The sequence below is a fragment of the Cynara cardunculus genome (genome assembly GCF_001531365.2).
Source record: "Cynara cardunculus var. scolymus isolate 2C chromosome LG 2, CcrdV1, whole genome shotgun sequence".
Taxonomy (NCBI): Eukaryota; Viridiplantae; Streptophyta; class Magnoliopsida; order Asterales; family Asteraceae; genus Cynara; species Cynara cardunculus.
In genome coordinates, this window is record NC_037529.1 from 13,656,676 (window position 1) to 13,682,221 (window position 25,546).

The 25,546-nt window shown below is 37.3% G+C and overlaps 1 protein-coding gene and 4 non-coding genes across 5 annotated transcripts; all 5 read right to left on the reverse strand.

The window, feature by feature from the left end:
- Positions 1–528: 528 nt before the first annotated feature.
- On the reverse strand, positions 529–630 carry LOC112508317. The gene has a single exon (XR_003068696.1). It is a non-coding gene; the product is annotated as a small nucleolar RNA Z43 (small nucleolar RNA).
- Positions 631–701: 71 nt separating this feature from the next.
- LOC112508316 lies at positions 702–791 on the reverse strand. Its single transcript, XR_003068695.1, has one exon. It is a non-coding gene; the product is annotated as a small nucleolar RNA snR60/Z15/Z230/Z193/J17 (small nucleolar RNA).
- Positions 792–844: 53 nt separating this feature from the next.
- LOC112508327 lies at positions 845–916 on the reverse strand. The gene has a single exon (XR_003068702.1). It is a non-coding gene; the product is annotated as a small nucleolar RNA U83 (small nucleolar RNA).
- Positions 917–1,158: 242 nt separating this feature from the next.
- LOC112508318 lies at positions 1,159–1,260 on the reverse strand. The gene has a single exon (XR_003068697.1). It is a non-coding gene; the product is annotated as a small nucleolar RNA Z43 (small nucleolar RNA).
- Positions 1,261–14,495: 13,235 nt separating this feature from the next.
- On the reverse strand, positions 14,496–19,294 carry LOC112507812 (protein LIKE COV 1-like). Its single transcript, XM_025112530.1, has 7 exons — positions 18,942–19,294; positions 17,367–17,419; positions 17,162–17,271; positions 15,674–15,841; positions 15,502–15,599; positions 14,821–14,947; positions 14,496–14,742 (listed from the first exon to the last, which is right to left on the reverse strand). Exons 1-7 carry the CDS (start codon positions 19,080–19,082, stop codon positions 14,645–14,647), a joined length of 795 nt encoding a protein of 264 aa, XP_024968298.1. The 5' UTR covers positions 19,083–19,294; the 3' UTR covers positions 14,496–14,644.
- Between the last annotated feature and the right edge of the window lie 6,252 nt (positions 19,295–25,546).

A 25,546-nucleotide genomic window follows, 5' to 3' on the forward strand; every position in this document is an offset into this window, starting at 1 on the left:
AACACCAAGAACGAGATCTTCAACACCAAGTTTTATTTATTAATCAGGATTTGATACAAATAAACATAAGAAAAACAAGAGATTACACATATCAAGCTATAGATGATCCAAGCTTTGTGCATATGCGCCCTTTCTCAACAACTGCTTGCTACAAACACCAACGAGATCTTTAACACCAAGCTGTCTTCAAAACATGCAACAAAAATCAAGATTGAAAAGAACATGAAAATCTCATTGTGACCACAGATGTTCAAATGCAGTAAAGCAGGTGGTTGACCTGGGATTAGTCAGCTAGCATAACGGATTGGATAACCAGATTAATAAAAAAACATGAAAGAAAACTAAAGATAGATCAATCGTACAAGGCATCATAGATAAAGATTTACAACACATGTTGATTCAGACATATGCTTGTCATTGTGTAAGATTTCTCAAATCATCTGCCCAAAAAGGTAAAATCTTGAAATTACCAACAAAATAAAAATTACAAAACCCTTCAAAATAAAACCAAGTATATGAATGGAAATGGGATTCAGTTTATGGGTGGTGATATAACAGGATGGTCGGCAAGGTAATTATTCATCACCATTACGACGAACGAGACCTTATCACATGGAGTCGTCATTATCCCAATTCATGATTTCATTTACTTTTAAAAAAGGAAACAATTAATCTAAAACCAGCAACTAATTTGTTTTGAGAGAGTTCATCAGATAGGAGCGAAAGACTAAAAGATATGTATAATCACAGAATATCATGTGAACTATGCAAATGGTCATCATTTGAACCTCCCAATAAATAAGCATAAAATGGTACAAGTTCAAAATGGAAACGATTAACAGAAAGCCTCAGAAGGAAGGCAGTATTGTTGTAATCATGATTCATCGAATAAATACAATTGTAATCATCATTGGCTTGCAGGTTAACCTTAAAGTAAAACATTCAAAATAATAGCAAGATTTTGGAAATCAAAACTCACGGCCTCATTGAGAAGATTAGATTAAACAACACGGTTTGATTCAGACATATGCTTGTCTTTGATTTAGAATTTAATCATCGGCCAGATCCAAAAAGAATACTCAAAATCACTGAAAAACATATAGCTTGAGATGGAAATAAATACCAATTGTTTTAAAGAAAAAAAAACACAAATTGACAGGACTCGGTTTATGGGTGGTGATATAACAGTGTGGTCGGCAAGGGGATTATTCATCACCATTACGACGAACGAGACCTTATCACATGTGATCGTCATAGCCCTTTTTTCTGAAAATTTAAAAATCGAATAAGAACGAATCGATCGAATTGGATGAAACCCAAATCGAATTGAAATGTAAACTCATCAGAAACAATAACAAAATAGACAGAAGAGAGAGATAAGAGAACAGATCTCCATTGGAGAACCCAAATGGGGATTAATTGGTAAACCCTAGATGTAGAAACAGAGAAAGAGGCGATGAAGATGAAGGCATTGTGCGTGTCTACTTATAGAGAGAGGGGTTTAGGGTTACTCCGAGGGTTTACCATGGTGTAACAAGGTGCATGTTTTGTTTCCTGTGCGCAAAGGAAGAACCATATCACGGCAAATATAATTGCTAATTAATTATTAATGGTTGATAAATCACGTTTTTTTCAAGGATCGGAATCGAGGCTTCCAAGTCATGGTCGGTTTCGGTTCCGATCCTTGTTTGAATATGTAATTGGGTTATTTTAATTTGTCAGTCTGATTCAAATAAATAGAATTATATATTTATTGTTGAATACATAATAATAATAATAATAATAATAATAATAATAATTTCAAGGTATCATTCTTTGTTAATTGTTTAAAAAACACACACATACAAGGGAGGAGATCACCTCCGATAAATAGAAGAAAACAAAAAAGGAAACCAATAATTAAGGCAATAAAGAAGGAGGAAAATATGAGGGAGATAACACCGAATATTGAAAGCCAATACTCCCCCTCAAGCTGGAGCGTGTAAATTAACAATGCCCGGCTTGTCAAGAAGGAAACGAAGATGAGCAGCCCCAAGGCCCTTCGTAAGAAGATCAGCAAGTTGGAGCTTTGAGTCGATCGGCATAGGACAAATTTCGTTCGATTCAACACGTTCACGAACGAAGTAGCAGTCCATTTTAACATGTTTAGTGCGTTCGTGAAAGACGGTGTTATTGACAATGTGTCGAGCAGCTTGATTGTCACAAAAAAGTGTGGTAGATGCGAGTTGGGGAGAACCCAGTTCCTTTAAAAGCCATCGCATCCAAACAAGTTCGCTAACAGTGGTGGCCATAGCCCGATATTCGGCCTCAGCGGAAGAGCATGAAACGACTGACTGCCTTTTGGTTTTCCACGAGATAGGGGCACCACCGAGAAGTAGCAAGTAACCAGTTCAAGAACGCCTTGTGAGGGGACAACCAAGCCAATCTGAGTCAGAGTATGCAACTAAACTCATGCCACCTTCTTTTGGTAAAAGTATGCCTGATCTGAAACAAAATGACTGAGGGTGCTAACAGAGTAAGCAATGTCTGGACGAGTGGCCTGAAGATAAAGTAACCGACCAATGAGCCGCCGATAATGACTGGGATCGACCTTGGGCTCTTTGTCATCCATGACAAGTTTTATGTTTTGTTCAATGGGGAAAGAACTCGGGTGACACACTTCCATGCCACAATCTTCCAAAATGTTGAGCGTGTACTTTCGTTGACTCAAAACAAGTCCACTTGAAGTCTTRGCCACTTCAATGCCAATAAAATACTTTAACTCACCGAGATCTTTTATGCTAAACTTGTCATGCAAGCTTTGTTTGATTTCTTGTATCTTTTCTGAATCATTCCCCACAATGATGACATCATCAACGTAGATGAGGCTGGCAATGAAGGTGTCATCCKTTTGGTAGATGAAAAGAGAATGGTCTGATTTAGATGAATAAAATCTGAGACCAAGAAAAGCCGTGGTGAATTTTTAATACCAGTTTCGTGAAGCTTGTTTGAGACCGTAGAKAGATTTTCGCAATCGACATACCCGAGTCTCGTTCTCTTTAGAAAAACCTTGCGGTATCTTCATGTACACTTCTTCGTCTAGGTCGCCATGTAAAAAACGTTGTTAACGTCAAGTTGGTGGATGAGCCAGTTGTTTTTRGTGGCCACGGCTAGTAACGTTCGAACAGTGACCAGTTTTGCCACCGGAGCAAACGTGTCATGAAAATCTTCTCCTTCAATTTGAGTAAATCCCTTAGCCACGAGTCTCGCTTTGTATCTCTCGAYATCTCCATTTGGCTTGTATTTGATTTTATAGACCCATTTGGAGTCTATGGCTCGTTTTCCCTCCGGCAACGACTCAAGAGTCCACGTGTYGTTTTGTTCAAGAGCTTGGATCTCCTTCTTCATGGCTTCAATCCATTTTGGGTCYTGCATGGCTTGCTTGAAATTTTTCGGCTCATCGTTTGTGGTGATAGCTGCCAAAAAGGCTTTATGAGTGTTAGAAAAATTATCATAAGAAAGATAATTTGTAATAGGGTGTACCGTTGAGGCGTCTTGAGTTGATGTGGTGCGTGCATGGTCGACCGAAGGGGGAAGATTGACAATGAAATCCAATGAAATCATCTAAACGCTTGGGTTGACATCGGTCCCTCTTTGGCCGTGAGTTSTGAGACTCAMTGTTTTGTTGGAGGTTGTCTTCATTTTGATGAAATAACTCTTCACTGTTTATTGCTTGGCCATCTTCATTGTTGCTCTCTTGTGATCCATGCCCATCTTCATTGTCAAAATTTTATGGACTAGAATTAGTCCCACTGTTTGTTGTTTCATCCAAAATATCATGGACTTCATGATGAGGGTTTTCGACACTTTGGGTTGGAATGAGGCTAAAATTGTCATGATCAATTTGAGCTTGTGGTGAACCCGAGAAAGGAAAAGTGTTTTCATGGAATTTGACATCCCGTGACACAACGATCCTTTTGCCTTCGATGTCCAATATTTTGTAACCCTTTGTCCCTTGAGGGTAACCCAAGAAGACCCYGGGTCTCCCCMTCACTTYRAATTTGTCACCTTTTGTTTCGATACTCCAAAAATAAGTTAAACAACCGAAAACCCTCATGTGGTCATATTCGGGTTTTTGATTGTATAACAATTCGTATGGAGTTTTATGACCGAGGATTTTAGAAGGCAATCGATCGATGATGTAAGCGGCCGTTAGAACACATTCCCCCCAAAACTTCTTAGGTAGGTTGGCTTCAAACCGTAAGGCTCGAGCCGTGTCAAGCAAGTGCCTATGCTTACGTTCAACAACTCCATTTTGTTGGGGCGTGTGTGGACACGTGKTTKCCAACAAAATGCCTTGCTTGGTGTAARAATCAATCATGAAGTTGGAGGTAAACTCTCCACCGTTGTCACATCTTATTCTCTTGACGGTTTTACTAAATTGATTTTCTATCATTTTGCAAAAATTGACYAGACAAGTACTAGCATCACTTTTGTGTTTAAYGAGAAAAACCCAAACAGTTCTACTAAAATCATCCACAATGGTCAAAAAATAATTTGCTCCAAAAAAAGAAGGAAAGCGATATTTGCCCCACACATCGCAATGTAATAATTCAAAATATCCTTTTGTTTTAATGTCACTCAAAGGAAAAGGTGACCTTGTATGTTTTGCCTTTGAACAAGAATCACAAACAATATCTCTAATATTAAAAGAAACACCTTTGAGAAAGTCAACTTTAGTAAGTTTCTCTTGAGATGTATGACCCAACCTCTTGTGCCATCTGCCAATAGTAACTGCCATAGCCTTCCTTCCTTCTGCAARGACCCCCATTCGGTACAGACCCCTTCTGCATTCACCCGCACCAATCAAGGTCCTCGAACGAAGCCTCTGCATAACACAGAAATCCGAAAAAAATGTTATGGCGCATTGAAGGTTTTTAGTTAATCTGCTAACAGATAAAAGGTTGCAATTAAACTTTGGAACGTCCAATATCCCTTCTATCTTGGTTCCTCCTGGCAAGGTATAATCACCCCTTCCTTCGACCGGGATAGCGTCACCATTAGGGATGACAACAGGCGGTTCATAAGGACTTTTCCTTTTGTTCACAAGAATATCGACACGATAAGTTGTGTGTTCGGTDGCTCCCGAATCCACAACCCAGTCATCTTTGTCATTAAAACTACCTGTCATGTTARCGACACGTTTGCTCTCTTCATCACCTGTAGTGACACCATGCTCGAAGTGCTTCAAGAACGTGTTGTATTGTTCCACGGTGAGACCCAAAATGGGACTCAACCCACCTTCAACGCATGAAGCTCTCGGCTTGCCTTTATCCACCTTTGCTTTTCCTGGCCACCACTCAGGATAACCAACCAGTTTGAAACAACCATCCCGATTGTGTCCATCCCTATCACAAAAAGTGCAGTGTTGCACCTCTTCCTCTCGCTTCACGGTTTTCGAATGTGTCTTCGCTTTCTGCTGGTTCGAGGAGGAGTTCTCACGTTTGGTGGGACAAAGGTCTTAAATGSAGCGGCTTCCATGGTGGGTTTCTTCTCCTCCGTTATCATTCTCTGTCGTTCATCTTCCGCAACGAGATGGTAGGCGGTACCGAGACCTGGTGTTGGTTTGGTGGCAAGGATCTGGGTTTTAATAACCCCGAACTCATTGTCGAGGCCCATGAGAAACTCATACAGCTTCTCTTTCTCTTGATGCTCAACGAGTCTTTTACCGATGTCACACGTGCACCCGTTACATGTGCACCGTGGGATAGGAAAAACTGATTGAATCTCATCCCACAGGAAACGAAGCTTTGTGTAGTAGGCTGAGACGGTAGTACCATCTTGATGTGAAACAACAATTTTATTCTTTAATTCGTACGCTCTTGGCGCGCTTTCTTTTCCGAATCTTTCACAAAGATCTGACCACATCTCCGATGTCGTGCTTGCGTATTTCACGCTGCTTCGTATTTCCTTCTCCATGGCGGTGGTAAGCCATCATTTGATCATTGCATCCACCCTCATCCAAGCCATGTAATCCCTGGATGACTTGTCCGGTCTTTTAATAGAGCCATCGACGAATCCGATTTTATTCTTTGCAAACAGAAATTTCTCCATCTCTTGTACCCAATCGGCATAATTTTTGTCTGACAATGCATCGTTAACTTGCATTTGTCTAGGGTAATCAGATGGGTGAAGATAATAGGGTGAGTTGTGATCGACGACGTTGCCGCCATCCTTTGCCTCTGGTTCTTCGCCTCCAGCCATGCTTGTGGAGAACGATTGGGATTATGCCAAGCAATAGGATCACTGCTCTGATACCATTATAATTTCAAGGTATCCTTCTTTATTAATTGTTTAAAGAAACACACACATACAAGGGAGGAGATCACCTCCGATAAATAGAAGAAAACAAAAAAGGAAACCAATAATTAAGGCAATAAAGAAGGAGGAAAATATGAGGGAGATAACACCGAATATTGAAAGCCAATAAATAATAATAATAGTTAAATCTGCATCATTAAACATGTTCTCATTAAAGGGTTGCAAACCTTCTACTCTTCTACTTCGTGGTTTATGTTAGGTCTTTTATCATCGATGTCATTAACCTATCGGGACACCTCATTGCCCCTTTCGATAAACAACTATGTCTACTGAGGTTCGTCAAGGACATCATAATGGTTTGTCAAGAACTGGTTCAAGATGCTGGAATAATTTCGTGTATATTTATGAACTGATTACAAGAATATATACAAGAGTACAATGCAGACAATATGGAATTATAAACTCCTTAAATGGCTAGCCTCTATCTACGGAATGTACAACACGAAATGGGTGGAGAAGATTGAATAATTCAATTCATAATCATTCTATAATTAGCTCTAGTCAACACTCCCCCTCAAGGTGGAGAATGGATGTCTATCATTCCCAGCTTGTTAAGAGAGCTATGAAAAATCCTTCCACACACTGCTTTCGTCAGAATATCTGCGAGTTGGTCTTTTGAGGGAACCAACGGAAGTTCGATTGTACCTTTTTCTAAGTGATCCTTAATAAAGTGTCGATCAACCTCCACATGTTTGGTCCTATCATGATGAACAAGATTATTTGCTATCTTAACAGCCGCTTGATTGTCATAACTTAACTTCATCGGATTTGTGAGACCGATGCCGAGGTCTCTCAATATTCGTTTTATCCACAAAAGTTCACATACACCATGAACCATTCCTCGTAGTTCAGACTCCGCACTTGATCTAGCAACAACCTTTTGTTTCTTGCTTCTCCATGTGACCAGATTACCTCCAACGAACGTAAGATATCCGGATGTTGACTTTCCATCAGTCTCGTTTCCTGCCCAGTCGGCATCCGTGTATCCACTTATCTCTTTACTTTGATTCTTTGCGAAAAAAAAGTCCTTTTCCTGGAGACGACTTCAAGTATCTCAGAATTCTGTATATAGTTTCCATGTGATCTTCACTCGGAGCATGCATAAATCGGCTAACAACACTTACAGCATATGCTATGTCAGGGCGAGTATGAGACAAATAGATTAACTTCCCGACCAGCCGCTGGTACCTTTCTTTGTTCGTTGGGACCTGATCCGGATGAATCATTAATCCGTGGTTTACTTCCATAGGTGTGTCTGTCGGTCGACAGTCAAGCATCCCAGTTTCTGCGAGAAGATCCAACACATACTTTCATTGACACATAGATATGCCCTGCTTTGATCTTGCTACTTCTATACCCAAAAAATACTTTAAATTTCCAAGATCTTTTAGTTCAAATTCTGTCGCCAGAACCTTTTGAAGATTTAATATCTCCTTTGAGTCATTTCCAGTGACAACCATATCATCTACGTATACAATCAATGTTGTTATGTTCTTCTTTTGTCTCTTCACGAATAGAGTGTGATCCGCATCACTCTGTTTGTACCCGATTTTCTTCATGAAGCTAGAAAATCTCCCAAACCACGCACGTGGAGATTGCTTTAGCCCGTATAATGCTCTGTKTAGCTTACATACTTTGCCTTTGCAGTTTATCCCGGGAGGAGGTTCCATATAAACTTCTTCTTCAAGRTGACCATTTWGGAACGCATTTTTCACATCAAATTGTCGTAGAGGCCAGTCTTGGTTTGCTGCTATAGATAAAAGGATACGAATGGTATTTATCTTTGCTACAGGAGCAAATGTATCTCCATAATCGATACCATACTTTTGAGTGTACCCTTTAGCAACGAGTCTCACTTTGTACCTGTCAATATTCCCTTCCAAATCGAGTTTGACAGTAAATATCCATCTACATCCTACCGGTTTCTTTCCTGGAGGGAGATTTACCATCTCCCAAGTATGATTCTTTTTTAGGGCTTCCATTTCATCGTTCATTGCTCTCTTCCACTTCTTGTCTTTCAGTGCTTCATGAACATCGTTTGGTATAGACACAGATGACAACTGGTCTACGAGTAGCGCTTGAGATTTTACAAGCCGGTGCAAGGAAACATAGTTGTTGATGGGGTATTTTGCCTTAGCCTTGAGATCTGGTTGATATCGCTTTACTGGAACTCCACGGTTCTGTCTTACAGGATATCTTGGTTCAGGTTCTTGCGGGGTGTCATTGTTCAGGTTATCCTGCAAAACAGAATCATTAAGGTTAGTGGTTGGCGAGGGAACCGAAGGCGACGGCGGTTCATGTGGCTGGTGGACAGGCGGGGAAGTTATATTATCTTGATCTTCAATCACCACATCATCTTGCTCTCCACTAGCTTCCTCCATATATGTCCCATTATCTTCTTCTTCATTTTCGTTGTTCGGAGTATCGGGTGTTTCATCCTACAGATTTGGTTCTTCATTGCATTCATATGGGTTCTCTTCCTGCATTTTAGATGTTTTCTCCCCCTGAAGAGAACACTCACCTCCAAAGAATTGAATATTCTCATGAAATACCACATCTCTGGTGATGTACATTTTTTTTCCGTAGGGTCATAACAACGGTAACCCTTCTTGAAATCAGCGTACCCTAGGAAGATGCATCGAACAGCTCGAGGTTCCAGCTTACCTAGATTTTGATGCACATAAGACGTGCAACCAAAAACCCTTGGTTCAAGATCGACGCTTGCTGGAATTTCCAAGAGTTCCTGAAGTTTTTGAAGAGGAGTTTTAAATTCGATGACTCTAGATGGAGTTCTGTTCATGAGATAAGTTGCAGATCGAACAGCCTCACCCCAGTATTGACGTGGAACATTCATGTCAAACAAGGATGCTCGAACAATCTCTAGAAGTTGTCGATTTCTTCTTTCTGCTAATCCGTTTTGTTGCGGGGTTCCAACACATGAGGTTTGATGTCTTATGAATTTTTCTTTACAAAATTCTTCCATCTCTTGGTTGATATACTCGGTTCCGTTATCTGATTGTAGGACCTGGACGTCACATTTGTATTGTGACTTGACGGTTCAGACCAATTCCTTAAAGACTGTACATACTTCTCCCTTATGTTTAAGCAGAGAAATCCAAATCATGCGTGTACATTCATCAATAAAAGTCACAAAGTAACGAGCACCGTTAGGTGTGGGTATTCGAGCGGGGCCCCATACATCTGAGTGAATAGTCATAAAAGGAATCGAATTCTTATTAGCGCTCAGAACATATGAAGTTTTATGGCTTTTCGCCATTTCACAAATACCACATTTAAAATCATCATCTTTTCCAATAAACAAACTTGGTTTCAATTTTCGAAGATAACTAAATGATAAATGCCCTAGTCTACGATACCATAGCCATGCCAACGTTTTATTTCCTTGAGTTATTCCAGTATTAAGAGCTTCACCATACTTCTGATCTTCAAGGTAGTACAACTTCCCCCGCCTAGTACCATAGCCAAGAATCCTCTGTGTCTTGATGTCCTGGAAGATGTATTCATCAGGCCCGAATGTTACAAAACAATTCAATTTTTTTTGTAATTTGGGATATGGACAAGAGATTAGAAGATAATGAGGGAACCACAAGAACATTTTCTAGATTCATAGATCCAGATACTTGTATTGGTCCTTCACCGGTCACATGTGCAGTTCCTCCATTTGCCGTGAGAATCTTAGATTGTTTTGGAGAGCACATGGATACAAGCTTACATGGATCATTTGTCATATGATCGGTCGCTCCTGTGTCAATGATCCAACTACCATCACTAGTAGAATTAGATTTAGACATACCATATTTGTTCACATGCTCAGTATGTGCAGCAATCGGAGCCCGCTGGTTCGTCTTTGGTTGAGGTAGCAACTGTTGCTTGGCCTATTTTTTTTCGGGGCTTCTTCGAGAAATCCCACCATTCCGGATATCCGAGGATCTCATAGCATCGTTGCTTTGAGTGTCCTTCTTCTCCACAGTGGGCGCATGTAAAAGAGCTTCCCTTATTGCTTGGATTCTTACCTTTCTGAAATCGGTTCTTGGCAGCCAAGTGTACCATTCCATCAGTTTCAACTTTCGGTTCTTCCATTGTATTTCTTTGGTTTTGTTCCTTTCGAACATAGGCATAGCATGATTCAAGATCGAGAGGAGGGTCTTTTCGCAGGATTTCACTTCTGACATGATTGAATTCGGGATCGAGCCCAGCGAGAAAGATGTGAACACGAAGGCGGGCAARKATCTTATTACMTGATACAATTTGTGCCACACTTTCTTCCTGAGTTGTAATGCGAGTGTCAATTTCTTGAAATATGCTGACCAGTTCATTGTAGTAGGTGGGCAAAGGTCTACCGTTTTGGCGAGTAGTGAACGATCTTCGGTTTAGCTCGAAAAGTTGAGTTTCATCAGAACCATCATAGAAGGTTTTCGCGACTGCTTCCCAAATTTCTTTTTCCGTCTGGAGCCGAATGAATCGTTGAATCAAGGAGGGGCTCATCGAATCGATAAGCCAACTCTTGACACGGTTGTTATCGATAAGCCAGTTTTCTAGTAGTTTTTCATCCATGGGTTTCTGACTTTTTCCAGTAAGAAATCCGGATTTATTTCTTGCTCCGATGCGCATCTCCATCAACTGTGACCACAGAGGGTAATTCGAATCATCAAGGATGATTCCAGTGGGAAATGGAGCATCCTGTACGTTCTGGACAATGACACGAGGATCTTTTTCCGCCATGAAACAGAACCAATTCGATTCGATTAATATGTTTGTGGTGTTTTCGTATGGTCCTGCTCTGATACCATCAAGAACTAGTTCAAGATGCAGGAACAATTTAGTGTATATTTCATGAACTGATTACAAGAATATATACAAGAGTACAATGCAGACAATATGGAAATTATAAACTCCTTAAATGGCTAGCCTCTATCTACGGAATGTACAGCAAGAAATGGGTGGAGAAGATTGAATAATTCAATTCATAATCATTCTATAATTAGCTCTAGTCAACAGTTTGCTTTGGTCAATTGGATCTCTTTATCTTGGATTTTATTGTTGACTTTGTTTACTGAGAAGCATCCGTGTTTACCTTTTCTTAGTGGATTGTTGTCTTGTCATTTTCTGTTGTGTTGTTTTGTCACTTTTATCATCTGTAAGTGCATTGTAATAAGCTCGATAAGGTGAAATCTCAATTGCATATTGTGTAAATCAAATGGTTCAATTTGGGGGCATTAAACGCGACTTGTTGAGTACAAATCAAGATTTCTAACTTTCTATTCAGTCGTTGCTCTATACTTGGTTGGGTTGTCTTCAATTATTTGATTCGGGTGCGAATGGTAGTTTTGTCTTTACTTCCTTGAATAGAGATGCCAATAGGCTAGAAAAGAGTTATAAAGTAAAAACTGCATATGGTGGCCAAGTTAAGGCAGATGAAGTGATTAATGGATGCACAATTATTGACAGTAAGGAGTTGCCTGTAAGACTTATGCCCATGGATTGGGTGGTTTCGACATAGTATTAGAAATGGACTGGTTGTCTAACAGTCATGCCCAAATTGTTTGCAACAAGAAAATGATTAAGATTCAGACCCTAGAAGGAGAAACAGTCTATGTTTATAGGGATCGAATGAAGACTGACATGGGAAGGATCACGGCGATTAAGGCAAACAAATATCTACGAAAAGGTTGTGCAACATACTTGGATTACGCAATCGACACAAAGCTAAAGAAGAAGAAGATACATGATGTACCAGTGGTGAGAGAGTACCCAGAGGTGTTTCCTAGGAATTCCACCAGAACGCCATGTAAAATTTAAAATCGATTTGGTGCCAGGAGCGACACCAATCGCTAGGGCACCTTGTCGGTTGGCCCTAATGGGGATGCAAGTGTTGATGAAGCAACTGTGGGAGCTCTTGGATAATGGTTTTATCAGGCCAAACTCATCACCTTGGAGAGCACCGATCATGTTCGTGAAAAAAAAAGGATGACACAATGAGAATGTGCATCGATTATCATGAGCTTAACAAGATCACGATAAAGAATAGATAACCTTTGCCAAGGATTGACGATCTATTCGATCTACTGCAAGGGGCTAGACACTTCTCAAAGATCGACTTGAGATCAAGGTATCATCAGCTGAGGGTAAGAACATAAGATATACCAAAAACCGCGTTCATGACTCTATATAGACACCATGAATTCATAGTAATGTCATTCGGCTTAATGAACGCACATGTGACATTCATGGATTTAATGAATTGAGTATGCAGGCCTTACCTAGATAAGTTTGTTATAGTCTTTATAAACGACATTCTTATCTACTCAAGGAGCAAAAAGGAGCACAAACAACATCTGAGAACAATTATGGAATTGTTGATAAAGGAGCAACTTTATGGAAAGTTCTCTAAATGCGAATTCTAGATACAAGAAGTTCAGTTTTCTGGGCCATGTAGTGAATGCGAAGGGGATCAAAGTAGATCCAGCTAAAATTGAGGCAATCATGAATTGGAAACCTCATGTTCTGTTATGTCTTGTTCAGTTATGTCTTATCTTGTCTGGACACCAAATGCACCCTAAAGTCACAAATGAAACACACAATATGCTTTCAAATATGTTTTCTCCCTGTACAAATCATATGGATAAAGCCACGAAAATCCAAACCACATAAAAAAAACAAACGTCAAGCCTAATTTATCATATCTATGCATGTATGCTACTTCACTGCCGATTTGGAATGTCTATATCATCTCACTTAGTTTCACTATTGACCATAGGCAACTTAAAGAAATACGTCATGTAAGTAATTCTTAATATCACTCAATACCTTGATCAAACACACTAATAAACAAAATCACCTAACCCATATGGATAGTTGATCTAAACATCTACGCGCGCATGAGCGGAGCTGGTTTTGGCCCAGGGAATTCACCAATCTACCCTCACATTCAAAAAAATAATAATAATAATAAGCCTATTTTTTTTAAATTTGTAATCGCATTAGAGCCACACCCTTTTAAGTTTTAAATTTGTAATCACTTGGTTGCTTATATTGAAAAAGATGTGTTTGTAGACATTGCTAATGAAAGATAACATCGATACGTTTCGAAAACGAAGACGCGTTGAATTTATTATTGAATCTGTAAAGGTTACTGTTTTGGCTTTTGAAATGTATATTCACTTTTTGATCGAACTTTGCCATGAATATAATATCATTGTATATGTATTTCTTGTTTTATTAAAGATGACCACCCTTGACAAAATTCTTGGCTTCGCCCCCGTCTACACGCCTTGGTGCAAGTCACTAGGGAAGGTGTATAGAATATGCAACTTCATACGCGAGCTCTAGCTCCCCCATGCAAGCCGTACATGGGCAGCAACGACATGGTGGTTTTGTATTACAAATTTCGACACTCAACCCACACTCGACGACCATAGTACCATATCATAGAAGCAAACCCGACCCTGATGGATCCTTTTCAATACTTGGTTATTTTTTGTTCCATTAAACAAGATTTTTGACACAAACGAGTAATTATGTTTGTGCAAGACTAAATGAGGACAAACAAATGAATTGACACATTCACTTGTATTCGATTTATACCGTATCGTAAAGAGTTCCACTTTAGTGACTCGGATTGCTCGAGAACCAGATGTAAAGTATAACAATCAAACTAACTACAAATTACGGGATTTTATTCATCTTTAATCTCCACAATTATTAATGTTTATGTTGAAAAAAGAACTTGAAAATGTAACAACAATGCAAGTTTGGAGTTCGATATAATTTGTGTTTTCCAGAGAAAGACAGAAAATTGGTTTATAAAAAGTTAGAGGCCGTTTACTAAAAGCTTATCCGGTAAGTGTTTGGCGGGTAATTTTCTTTACCGGATGAACATGGTAAGGGTTGACTATCTTACCCAGTAAGAGCGGTGAAAGGATGGAGAGTCTTACCCGGTAAGAGCGGTGAAAGAATGGAGAGTCTTACCCGGTAAGAGCGGTGAAAGAATGGAGAGTCTTACTCGGTAAGTGAGAATGACGACTCTTACCCGGGTAAGTATTTACCGGGTAAATTGTTGTATAATATATCATTTTGATGCACTACAATGTTACCTAATAAAATAAATTATAGTGTTAGACTCCTATCGATAAGTGCTTATCGGATAAATATTTGAGTAAACGGCCCCTCAGGTACAAATCTATTTACCAAGTGCTTTGTTCTTCCTCTATAACAAACACTATAAATGGGAAAAAAAGAATGGTAGTAGCATTTTCAATCTTGATTAGTATCTTGACATTTCCTCTGAGGAGCTTGTTTTGTTGTTTGAATCCAGTGTGGAGAGTATCTGTGGCATCGACATCCCCCCAGATACCACTATTTCTGCACAAGAAAATTGCATTCAAAACAAATGGAAATTGACCAAAACATAAACTTATATAATGTTATCAGTGAACTTACCGATTCCTTCACGAACGGATAAATTCGGCCTCATAACGTCTTTTGAATTCACCAAGAATATGTCGCCGATGTAAAGATGGTTCGTTGGGACATACACCGTGTATAGCTCCTCATCTCCCGTATAATTCTATGTGCCAAACGTTACCCACCAAAATTCTCAACAAAAATATTTGTATTTTCGTCAATGGAACAGAGTTTCAAAATTTTCTCTTTCATAAGAAATCTACTGATCATGTAACATTTGATGATGTGGATGTCAAGTTAGGGCAATATAAAAAGTCTACATTTTAAGCATACGAGTTAGATACTCCTTAACCTACTTTATACCGTATGGGGCCGGTGTCAAGTTATAGTTATCAGTCAAAAATATATTAATTGACAACTTGACATTCTGACCATCAGATGTTACAAGTTCAGTAGATTATCGGCCAAAATGGGTACGAAAAAGAACACTTGAGATTTTGTTGCATAGATAAAAGATAAGAAAAACTTTGTTGCATGGTCATATTTTTGGCATGGTTTCAATCCAAAATTCTCTCTTTACTGAGAGTAATCATTACAAAATACTAATAGCAGATTCCGCTAAATTGTCATTGTGGAAGGGTACTTTAGGTATTTCACTAAAAAAGTGAAAGTTGCATCTATTTTGGGATATTATAAATCAAATTAAAGGATGTGTACCTGGAGAATGACTGATGAAGTAATAAACCCAAATGCGTATTCGCCAATACGAGGATGTCTAATTATCGCGACTTCCTTGAAGGCTTGTGTGTTTTGATCTGCATTGCGAAGGAATAACAATTTTTCAGATGATCAGTTGATTAAAATTTTGAGGAAAGTGACCACGATTTACCTGGATTAATGGCCGCACTGATCTGCTTGGAGGCATTGTAAATATGACGAACAAATGGCATACGTTTGATGCACCATTCTCCGAGGCTCAGAACCGACGCACCCAACCATGACGACATGAATACCCCGATCAAGAATATGAAAGTTATCGAGGTTATAAACCCCAGACCTATAAAAATAAGTTGGAGGGTGTGACAATTGTTAGATATGGAGTGTGATTCTAGACTCTACATAGGAACAAAACATCGCAGATCCAAATTTGTAAAAAAGACGGTTATAAACAGTTAGGATAACCACGTGTACAAATAAGTAATTTGGACATATACTTCTCAAAAAGAAGAAGCTCTGAGCGTTGTACTTTTGATGGATAATGGGCTAATAAGTTGACAGAAAGAATGTTAGCCTGGGTCTGTGGCTTGTCCCAGTATCTGGTGCATATTGTTCTCCTCTTTATAATATATTTGCAGAGGTTCCGCTCTCTTTCCAAAAGAAGAATGTTGCAAAAATTTACTTTACAAGAACCACAATTGTGTCGACTTATGCACGGACCAAGTAAAATATTACTATTTGTAAGATATTTAAAAGTACCCTTCAACAAAGACAAGTAGTGGAACATTGTGAACCCAAATCAATGTTTGACAATATACCAAACCAGGTCTACCAGATGGTGTTGGGAGTTCCGCACATCACAGCTAAGTTGTTCATGTTTGTTGGAGACGGATGGCAGCTCCAATGAGGAGGGTCGAGGGAGGGAGGAAGATTAGTACGCTGAGGAGGACTTGGGATGAGCAACTGAGGTTAGATACGACGGCTTTAGGCATTTCTTTGGACATGAGGATCCCTGGAGATGCAAGACTAAGGTAGCAGACTAATAACGCCTAGACGGGAGGAGAGGTATAGGATTGGGGTAGAGTCGGTGAGTCCTAGGACAGACTCTTCCTACCTTGGTTCTTGGACCTGCTTCTGTTTATATGTTTTGTTGGCACCGTCTTTCAAATTTTAGCATTGCCTTTCTTGTTTTCAACTTCTTTTTTTAATGGTCATCTTATGTTCTATTGCTGATATTTTTTTTAGAAAGCTTTATCCTTTTTTCCGCACATTTTGCACAAGCCGGGGTCTTAAGAAAAACAACCGCTTTACTTTCTGGGGTAGAGGTCAAGTCTAGGTACATCCCAACCCCGCCTCCCCAAGAACCCACCTCCGGGCGGGATATGATGGGCCTGTTTGGTTTTCAAATCAACGCCATTAAAAAATATATTTAAACATGATAAGAAGTATACAAATGATTTTAACTTAGAATCTTTCCAAAATAAGAAAGTATTTCAATTTTCATCAAAAGAAAGGAGTAAATTTTGAATGCAATAGTGCTTGCATATATTTACAAATAACAAATTTCTGCACTCAAAAGAGGAAGATAGGTAGCTACAAGTTTAAAATAGGGAACGGGTGCACAAAATCATCCAGAAAAGAATATATGTCGTATGCTTACCAAATATATCTATACCCAGTTGATCATAGATTGGAGAGAAGAATCCGTCAACAAAATGTATAAACCACCATGTAATGTAGAAGGTAATAGCCATCGGTAATAAGATGACACTGCAAAAAGGGATAGAGCAAACAAAAAATGAGCAAAAGAAAAAACAAAATCGAATTAAAAACAGCCTGAAGATTAAACAGAAATGCTTGCTAACCATCCCGTCATAAACTTTTTAGAAGCCCAGCTCCTGACAACTTTGACGAATGTCTACATGAAAATAATAGCATACGTGTAGGTTGTTAGTGAACAGAATTACATTCTAACATGTTACCATCTCTCAGAGATGAATGTAAGTTAAGCATTTATGGAGTTGTAAATTTTAGATGCTGATAAGTGGAAATCATTATTAGCAAATAACCTAGATAAGACAAATGATTAAATTGATTTCAATTTAATGTATGATAGTTCTGGTAAAAGAGATGAATACCTAAAACTTTCAAATGTAGGATTGAGATCCTAATTCAAGTTGCAACCAGTCCACGACTTTACAAATCCAACTTTGAAGGAATTCGGTTGATTAGGTTATAGCTGATGGCACGTGCGAATGACAATTATATAGTCTTATCCTATTTTCTATATGTTTTTCTTCTTGAGAAAGGAGTGTTTTTTTTATGTCTCATACATAACACCTGTGGATGTAAGCTTGCTGAACTACATAGATACCATGTTCTTTTTCTTCATTTCTTACCGAAATTGTGTTGTCCAAAAGGATTTTTAACCAGCAACCCCTGAACAGCCCAGCCCAATTGCATCATGTGAGAGGCAAATTAAGTACACAGCAGCCCGTTAGGTGGCTGGCTTAAAAGCTCAGTGCCCACAAGGAACTATGACTCCCACATTGCGGTTGTCCGATGAGGGTTTCATCTGACAACCGCAGTGTGAGTCTGGAACTGTTTGTGCAAGTAATCAAGTATACCATTCCGGAACCAACTGCGTTACGTCCTAGGAGAGACACTGCTTGTTTGTGTGAATATCGATCCAAAATTGTTAAGATGTCCATTGCATACTGCCGAAATTTTTAAGAGATATCATTGGCTCTACAATCCAACGAAGTGAACCGATTAAAACCAAACCAAGCAGCCAGTGGAACCCACTTGCTGCTCATTTATAGCTCTTCCCTCGAAGCATTGGATTCGCTATAAACAAAGCTCTAAAAGAAAACCCAGGTAAATACTCGAAATCAACTTCATACACCTCAAGTTTTCAACTTAATCTCTAAACAACCCCATCTAAAACCCTAATCAGACTTGATTATATTATATCATGATGAAATAGAACACCACAGGTTATGGGTTCCTGTTCTTTTTTAAATACTATATTATCGAATGTTTGCAGGAATATGACTTTGATGTACCATTTTCCCTACAAATAAGATATCTTTGTTAACCAATTGTTTCTTATTTCATACCTACCAGATTCGGTGTGAACATCCCTAGTTCAGTCCATAAATGAATCCTAGCAGAGATCATATCAATATTTCTATCAAAGAATGCAGAAATTTCAAACCCCAATCAACACTATTTTTAATTTGCAAAAACCAATAACCAAGTTATCAAATTAAAACAAAATGAGAATCATACATCATATAATCCAAAAAGCAAAACCCCACCACAATCATCTAAAATCCTAATCAAGAAGCGAGAGTTTCAATTTGAAAACCCATTTAAGCAACGAAATCAAGGTAAATACATAAGAAATTATAGAATCACAGAGAGAGAGAGAGAGAAACCTCACGACCAGCGTGATTAGAAGATGAAGTTGAAGAACAAGAGGGTTTTGAAGAAGCGGCGTCATCATCAACGGAGTTGGCAACGGGTATAAGAAGCTCCCGATCTCTTTCTCTGCTAATCGGTGATTTTTCATCCCCCATTACTCAATCCTTCAAAACCCTTGCTTGAAATCACAAACTGTGAACTTAGTACGTGATTGCTCTACTTATACACTGGAATCTGAATTGAAATCAAACTAAAACTGCAAATCCAAGGTAGCTGCGAAGAGTTCGAGGATATTGTTGTATGTCATGATCAGGGTTCGATTAAAAATCGATTTTTAAACCCTAAATGTATATATAGATTCTGCAATTTAGGCACAATGTTTGATGGGTAATGTTTTATAAAGGGGGGCGGTTGTGAATGAGCTGTGTCTAATCATATGATGCCAGCTCTTACCTCCAACATTTACAAGAATCATCTCTTCACTATTGTTTCATGTCAGATCTAGTCCCTAACTTTTAACAATTATCTCAAATCTAGACCTTGGAAAATACATTCATGGGTATATGAAAAACCACATGTAAATTAGTAAATAGCTACAAGATTTTAGGTCCTGAAGCCTGGTATCTGATTTAGAGTCTATAAAACTTGAAAGTATCTGGTTCAAAAATTTGAAAATTAACAGTTGTTTTCAAGATTCTAGCTATAGCTATACATTCATTGGTAAGATAAGCAAAATTCTCTTCATGATTGTTTTTGGTTTCAATTCTTTTGTGTAAGAGGGCACCTTCTAACTTGGATATGTAAAGAAGCTTGTAAACGGTTGGTTTAGAATCTTGAAAGATACTAGCTTTTTTCAAGATTCTAGCTTTGTAAAAGCAACCTTTTCTTTGTGATTGTTTAGGCCTTAGGGTTGTAGAATCTTTGGTGCAATATCTACCTTCTAACTAGTCTAGGGATTCCAAAACAAGTTGGGAAGTATCTGATTCAGAGTCTTGGAAGATACTGTCTTTTTTAAATAATTTTGGCTTTGCATTCACATATATCAGAATTGAGAAACATATTATTATTCATGATTTGTCTAGTTTTTAATGTGATTGAGCTTTGGTGTAGCATCTTTAGGGTAAAAGTTACAGTATTCAAGAGCTTCATTGCCACTTCTGTTGTAGGTGGTGGATCGAGTAGCTTCACATAGAATTATGGATACCGTAAATGATTCCTGAAACAAAGCCAAGATGAAGCCACAAAAAAGGGTTAATTTGATAATCAGTTTCCTAAACCCAGCTAGTAGCCTTAGAATTATTGTATGTATTTTTACCTCTTATCACAACTTTAGAATTTTAGTTTCTTCCTCATTAGGTGCACTTTTTGTATCAAATTTTACGTTCTTTGTTTTTTGTAGAATTAATCTTGGGAAATTTTGATATTTTTTTTTATCAATCACGACTCTAAAAGGTAACAAAGGTTCTGTACACAGTTGCTCTTAAATTGTCTTGAGGTATATTTTGTTTAAAGATGAATAATCAGGGGCTTCCGTTTGTTGCTTTTGAACAAACATAACAACATAAGTTACCTTTTTGGGTTTTTAATGTAACACTCGTGTTTTGCGGTTAACTGTTTAGGGGTGTGGATTTGTTTTAGAAAGTCATTTGGTGTCCAACCATTATTGAATGTTTGTGGCATTTATAGTTGATTTGGGGTGAAGAAAAGTTGTGTTGAAAGTCATCTGGGGTATTAAGGGATCTCCTATGCAAGTTTGATTGCACGAGAAGTCGCAAAACAACTTAAAAACACAAAGTGCCAAGCTGGTTGCCAAGCGACTTAAATCGCTTCACAAGTCGGTTAGGACTCTGGAAGGATGATTTTTGGCTCGGATGACTTCCCAAGCGACTTAAGTTCAAGCCGCTCTGCAGCACCCATGGGTTAAAAATGTGATTTTTAAGGTTTTCTTCATTTGGTCATAACTTTCTTGTTTCTTTTCCAATTTTGGCGATTCTTGAGGCTAGAGTTTCGTCTTTTGAAGATTTTTAAAGGGAGAACAAGAAGAATTAAAGTTATCTTGATGATTTGGAGTTCTTAGAAGTTGAAAGATAAGATCTAAATCCTTGTTGCTTAACCTAGGGTTTGGTATTTTTGCATCCTCAACTTTTTTTCTCCTATTTGTGGTGTTTTGATAGATCTTGGGGATCTGAAAGAGTTTTCTTGAAAGCTTTACACCATATTCTGGAATTCTAGCTTATGGATCTCAAGTCTTCATCTTTGAAAGCTAAAAATTTGGGTTTGGAATCTTGGTTTAACCTAATCTAACAAGATGAGTTTCAGTTGTTTTATGAAAACTTTGTACATGCTAAAAATGTCCATTTTGGAGTCTTTAAGACGTTTTTTTGATATTTATCAAACATGTTGTTTATTTGATGAGATCTGTGTATTGGGTATATTTGATTTATAAATCTTGTGAAATGGCCATATTTGGGATTTTTTTGGACATTTTGATAAATAAATTTTAAGAGTGTGTCATTTTCATGGTCTATTGCATAAATGGATATTATTTGATGTTAATGCACTATTAATATATTTGTCTTATAAATCGTTTGGAAAATGCACACTATTATGTTAGAAAGCATTTTGGGGATATAAATAGTATGATTTCATTTGGAAAATGAATTGTCTCAAATAATGATGATCATATTTTGAAGCATGTTTTTGCATAAACGTTGGCTAAATGTGTTTTTATTATTTACGTTGACTTTTATTGAGTAGTCAAATAAGTGTGAGTATATTGGGTTGACTCTAGCTCATTTGAGAAATTTGTCCAGTTTAATTTACTCAATATTGAGCTTTAGACATGAAATGTGTTTATTTCATTTTATTTGAGAATTACATGTTTGAGTGAGTTGGTCATTCATTTGGAATCATGTAATTTAGACTGTAATGCATTGGATCCATAGGCATGTGAGTCAGACGTGTTTGATAAATGGGGAGTCTTGATGTCCTCACCGTGTGCACCAATGCTCGTGCAAGCATTATAGTCATCCCAGTATTGCGAAGGTGAAATCTTATGAGTCAGACTTCGGGACTGTGGGTATTGTGGTTTTGATGCTTTAACCCTTATGCATGAGGGTTAAATGTCATGTGTTATCAAGTAGGGAATATGATGTTACTATCTTGAATGCTAGTGAGTAGACACTAAAGGTCAAATGGGAACCTTGAGGTTGAACTCAGCTAGAGAATGAATGAGCACTAAGACCCGGTATCCTTGAGGTGACGCTCGGTAGGGGGTGTGCACTAAAGGTATTGTGCCTTTAAGGTGATACCCGATAAGGGTTGGACACTAAAGGTATTAAGACTTGAGGTGACACTTGATATAATGTATACTGAAGTTAATAGATTTGAGGTGCAGTTCGATAACATTGCTACGTGGCCTACTTTTGTATTCCGCCACATTTGATGAATGTGGGTCTTCCCTTTCACCGAAGGATGTTTTGGATAGTGTGGTATTCATGTTTTCGGTGTTGTGTTGGGCATGGAATGTATCCATAATTTATGATTATGGTATCTTATACTTATCCGTATTTGGGTGTTTTGGATAATGAAATTTTATCTATATTTTTAGTATTTGGATATTAAGCCTTCTTCACATTGTTTTATGTTAAAACAATGTTTTGATTCATGGGTTTTTATCACGAAAATGGTGGATTTTAGGAAAGATGTTTTTATAGTTAATACATTTTATTTTGGAAATTATGATTTAAATAGCATCTTTTTCAATTTACCGTTTTATATTAAAGAAAAAACTGTTTGAACTCACTAGGCGTTAAGCCTAACCCTTTTTATTTGTCGGCATGTGTACCATGTCCTTGTTGGGGAATAGTACTAACAACACCATGAAGAGTTGAATGCTAGTTAAATACCCGAGAAGAATTTAGCTATTCGGGAACATCTTCCGTATTTTAGAGATAACGACTATTATTGGCTTTTTAATAACAATCGACCTTAACCTAGACTTTATGTAAGACTTGGTTTATTATTTGTTGATGTAAAATCTAGATTTGCTATTTGAGGTAATTGAATATTGATTTATAGAAAGAGATTTATCTTTTAATTCAGGTATTTCAAAACAAAAAAAAATTAAAGTAATCGCTCTTTCATATTTTAGGGTGTTACATTTAGGTTTGTTTCTTTGATAAGAGAAAAGTGAAAAAAAGAAACAAAAAGATGAACACCGGGATCGAAAAAGGTGAAATTGAAGTACGAAAACCTCCATTAATGGTTTCAAAAATTGAAGCTCCAAGTTGAATCTTGAAGTTTTGATGTGAACCTACTTCTATATATTCATTGTATCTGTCAAAAACAGAAAAGCGAAAGAAACCGATGAACACAAAGAACGATGGTGAAACCATGTGAGGCAAATGAAACTGAAAGATTGAAAATGGGAGGGAAGGTGATGATGCTATAAAACGGGTAATCTTAGTTGTCACTACTAGAAAACTGGCTATTTTCGGCGAAAAAATCCGTCGGAGAAATAGCAGCGGATTTCTGGCGGACAACAAAAAGAGTCAACCTTAGTTGACTTTCGTTGAAAATCCATCGGGAAAAACGCCACTATTTATATTCCGGCAATTTTTCCGATGGATTATACAAATTAAATATTTACGAAATTATTAACTCTAATTACAATAAGTTACTAGTGGATTTCCGACAGATTTTTGATTAATTTTTTAAGATTAACATTCGTCGTAATCCGTCGAAAATTAATTAAAGATTAAAATATATTATTATAAATTGTCGGAGGAAATATTTAAAGAGTAAAAATAAAAATTTTAAAAATTAAATTAAATTTCCGACGGATAATCCGCCGGTAATTTAATTCAATTTTTTTAAATCTTGTTAATAATTTTTTAATTTAATTAATATTTGTTTAAATAAACTAAAAAAAAGTTGGCTAATTTCCACCTGAAAACCAAAAATCTGTCGGAAAAAGAATTATCGGCTCCATATTTCCAACAGATATGACCGTCGGAGAGGTGACCAGTTTGGTAGTGTGTGATATAGAAGTTAAATAAGCAGTTTATAAATTGGGTATGAAACTGTATTAAAGTTCATACATTAATTTTATATCGTAAATTTTTTATACGACTAGTCGACTACTGATAATATATCTTTCATCAAATATCAACTACCACATCTGGCATGACAAATAAGTATGTGTTTGCAATCAATACAAACAAATGTAGATATCGATATGATAACGTTTATCCTATTTCGTCTTTATTGCTGGTATTTATTTGATCTAACAAAATTTTTCATTCCATCTTTACTATTTATTCAAATTGTGAACCAATTCTTTCAAACATGTGTTTAAAATAAATAATTAATTAAAGCCAAAGCTGTTCGATTAAATTAGTTGTAAGATCTTATCAAACGGTTTATTGGCTTGTAACTTGTTATCGTATAACTGATATTATATTATTGCTTCTTAAGTATCTTTATTGTCTATATTCTATATACAATTAGGATTGATCCAAGGATGAAGATCTGTTCTTACGCTTCTTATCATAACTTCTCTTCTCATCGGAACCCAACCCTCCAATTAATTACTATTTTTGAGATATTCAGCGGTATATCCTCTCCATGATCATAAACTTTCCGTACAAATCGCTTACTATTATGCGAAGAAACATGGAAAGATAATTCAAATGATGACAACTAATCCATGTGCAACACATTTCACTAGTGCATTTGATTTTTGAATCTAGTTAAAAACTGATGAATATGAAACATTTGATTACTGAATATGGTTTCATCATTGTTAATCTGGTTTTATGGACCTGATGGATTTCTGGATCTGGTTTCATGGACCTAATGCACCACATCTCATTATTGGACCTGCTAAAACATTTGATTATGGTTTCATCATTGTTAAAAACTGGTGAATATGATGTATCTGATTACCAAATATGGCTTCGTCATTGTCCATTGTTCTTGCATATACAGAAAATGATGAATGAAAAACCCTAAAACAAAATATAAAATGATTGTGTTGAAGAAATGGGTATTCATCCAATAATTACCAAAATGGTTACGACTAAAATAAGCAAAATAAAATCCCTAGAAATCGGGATATTAATTATCATGTTGAAAATAAATAAATAAAAACATCAATTATCCTCTTCTTTAGAAAGACGAAATTACCCTTACTGTATTAAAACAAAACAGAAAAATATGAAAATACAGATGGACAAGATTGATTTGTATCGGTTGTAACAATGATAGGCCTAATCTAAGACACACTATATATATTGGGTAATCGTGAGTCATCAAGTCAGATTATGCACACCGACTAATCCTCCAGACGATCACGAACGACCTGAAGTCATCACAGGTAAACCTCCAACACAGCGTTTTTGATAGCGTCTAGATTTAAACTCGAGGTAGATGAGACTTTTTCATATATCCCCGTTTACTTAATAAGTGAGAATGAAGATGATTAAAATGTGATAACCTACACTAAATCAAATGAGTCACACACACACACACACACACACACATATATATATATATATATATATATTGTTATATTTGTTACAGACTAGATTATCTTGTTAATATGTTTCTTAATATG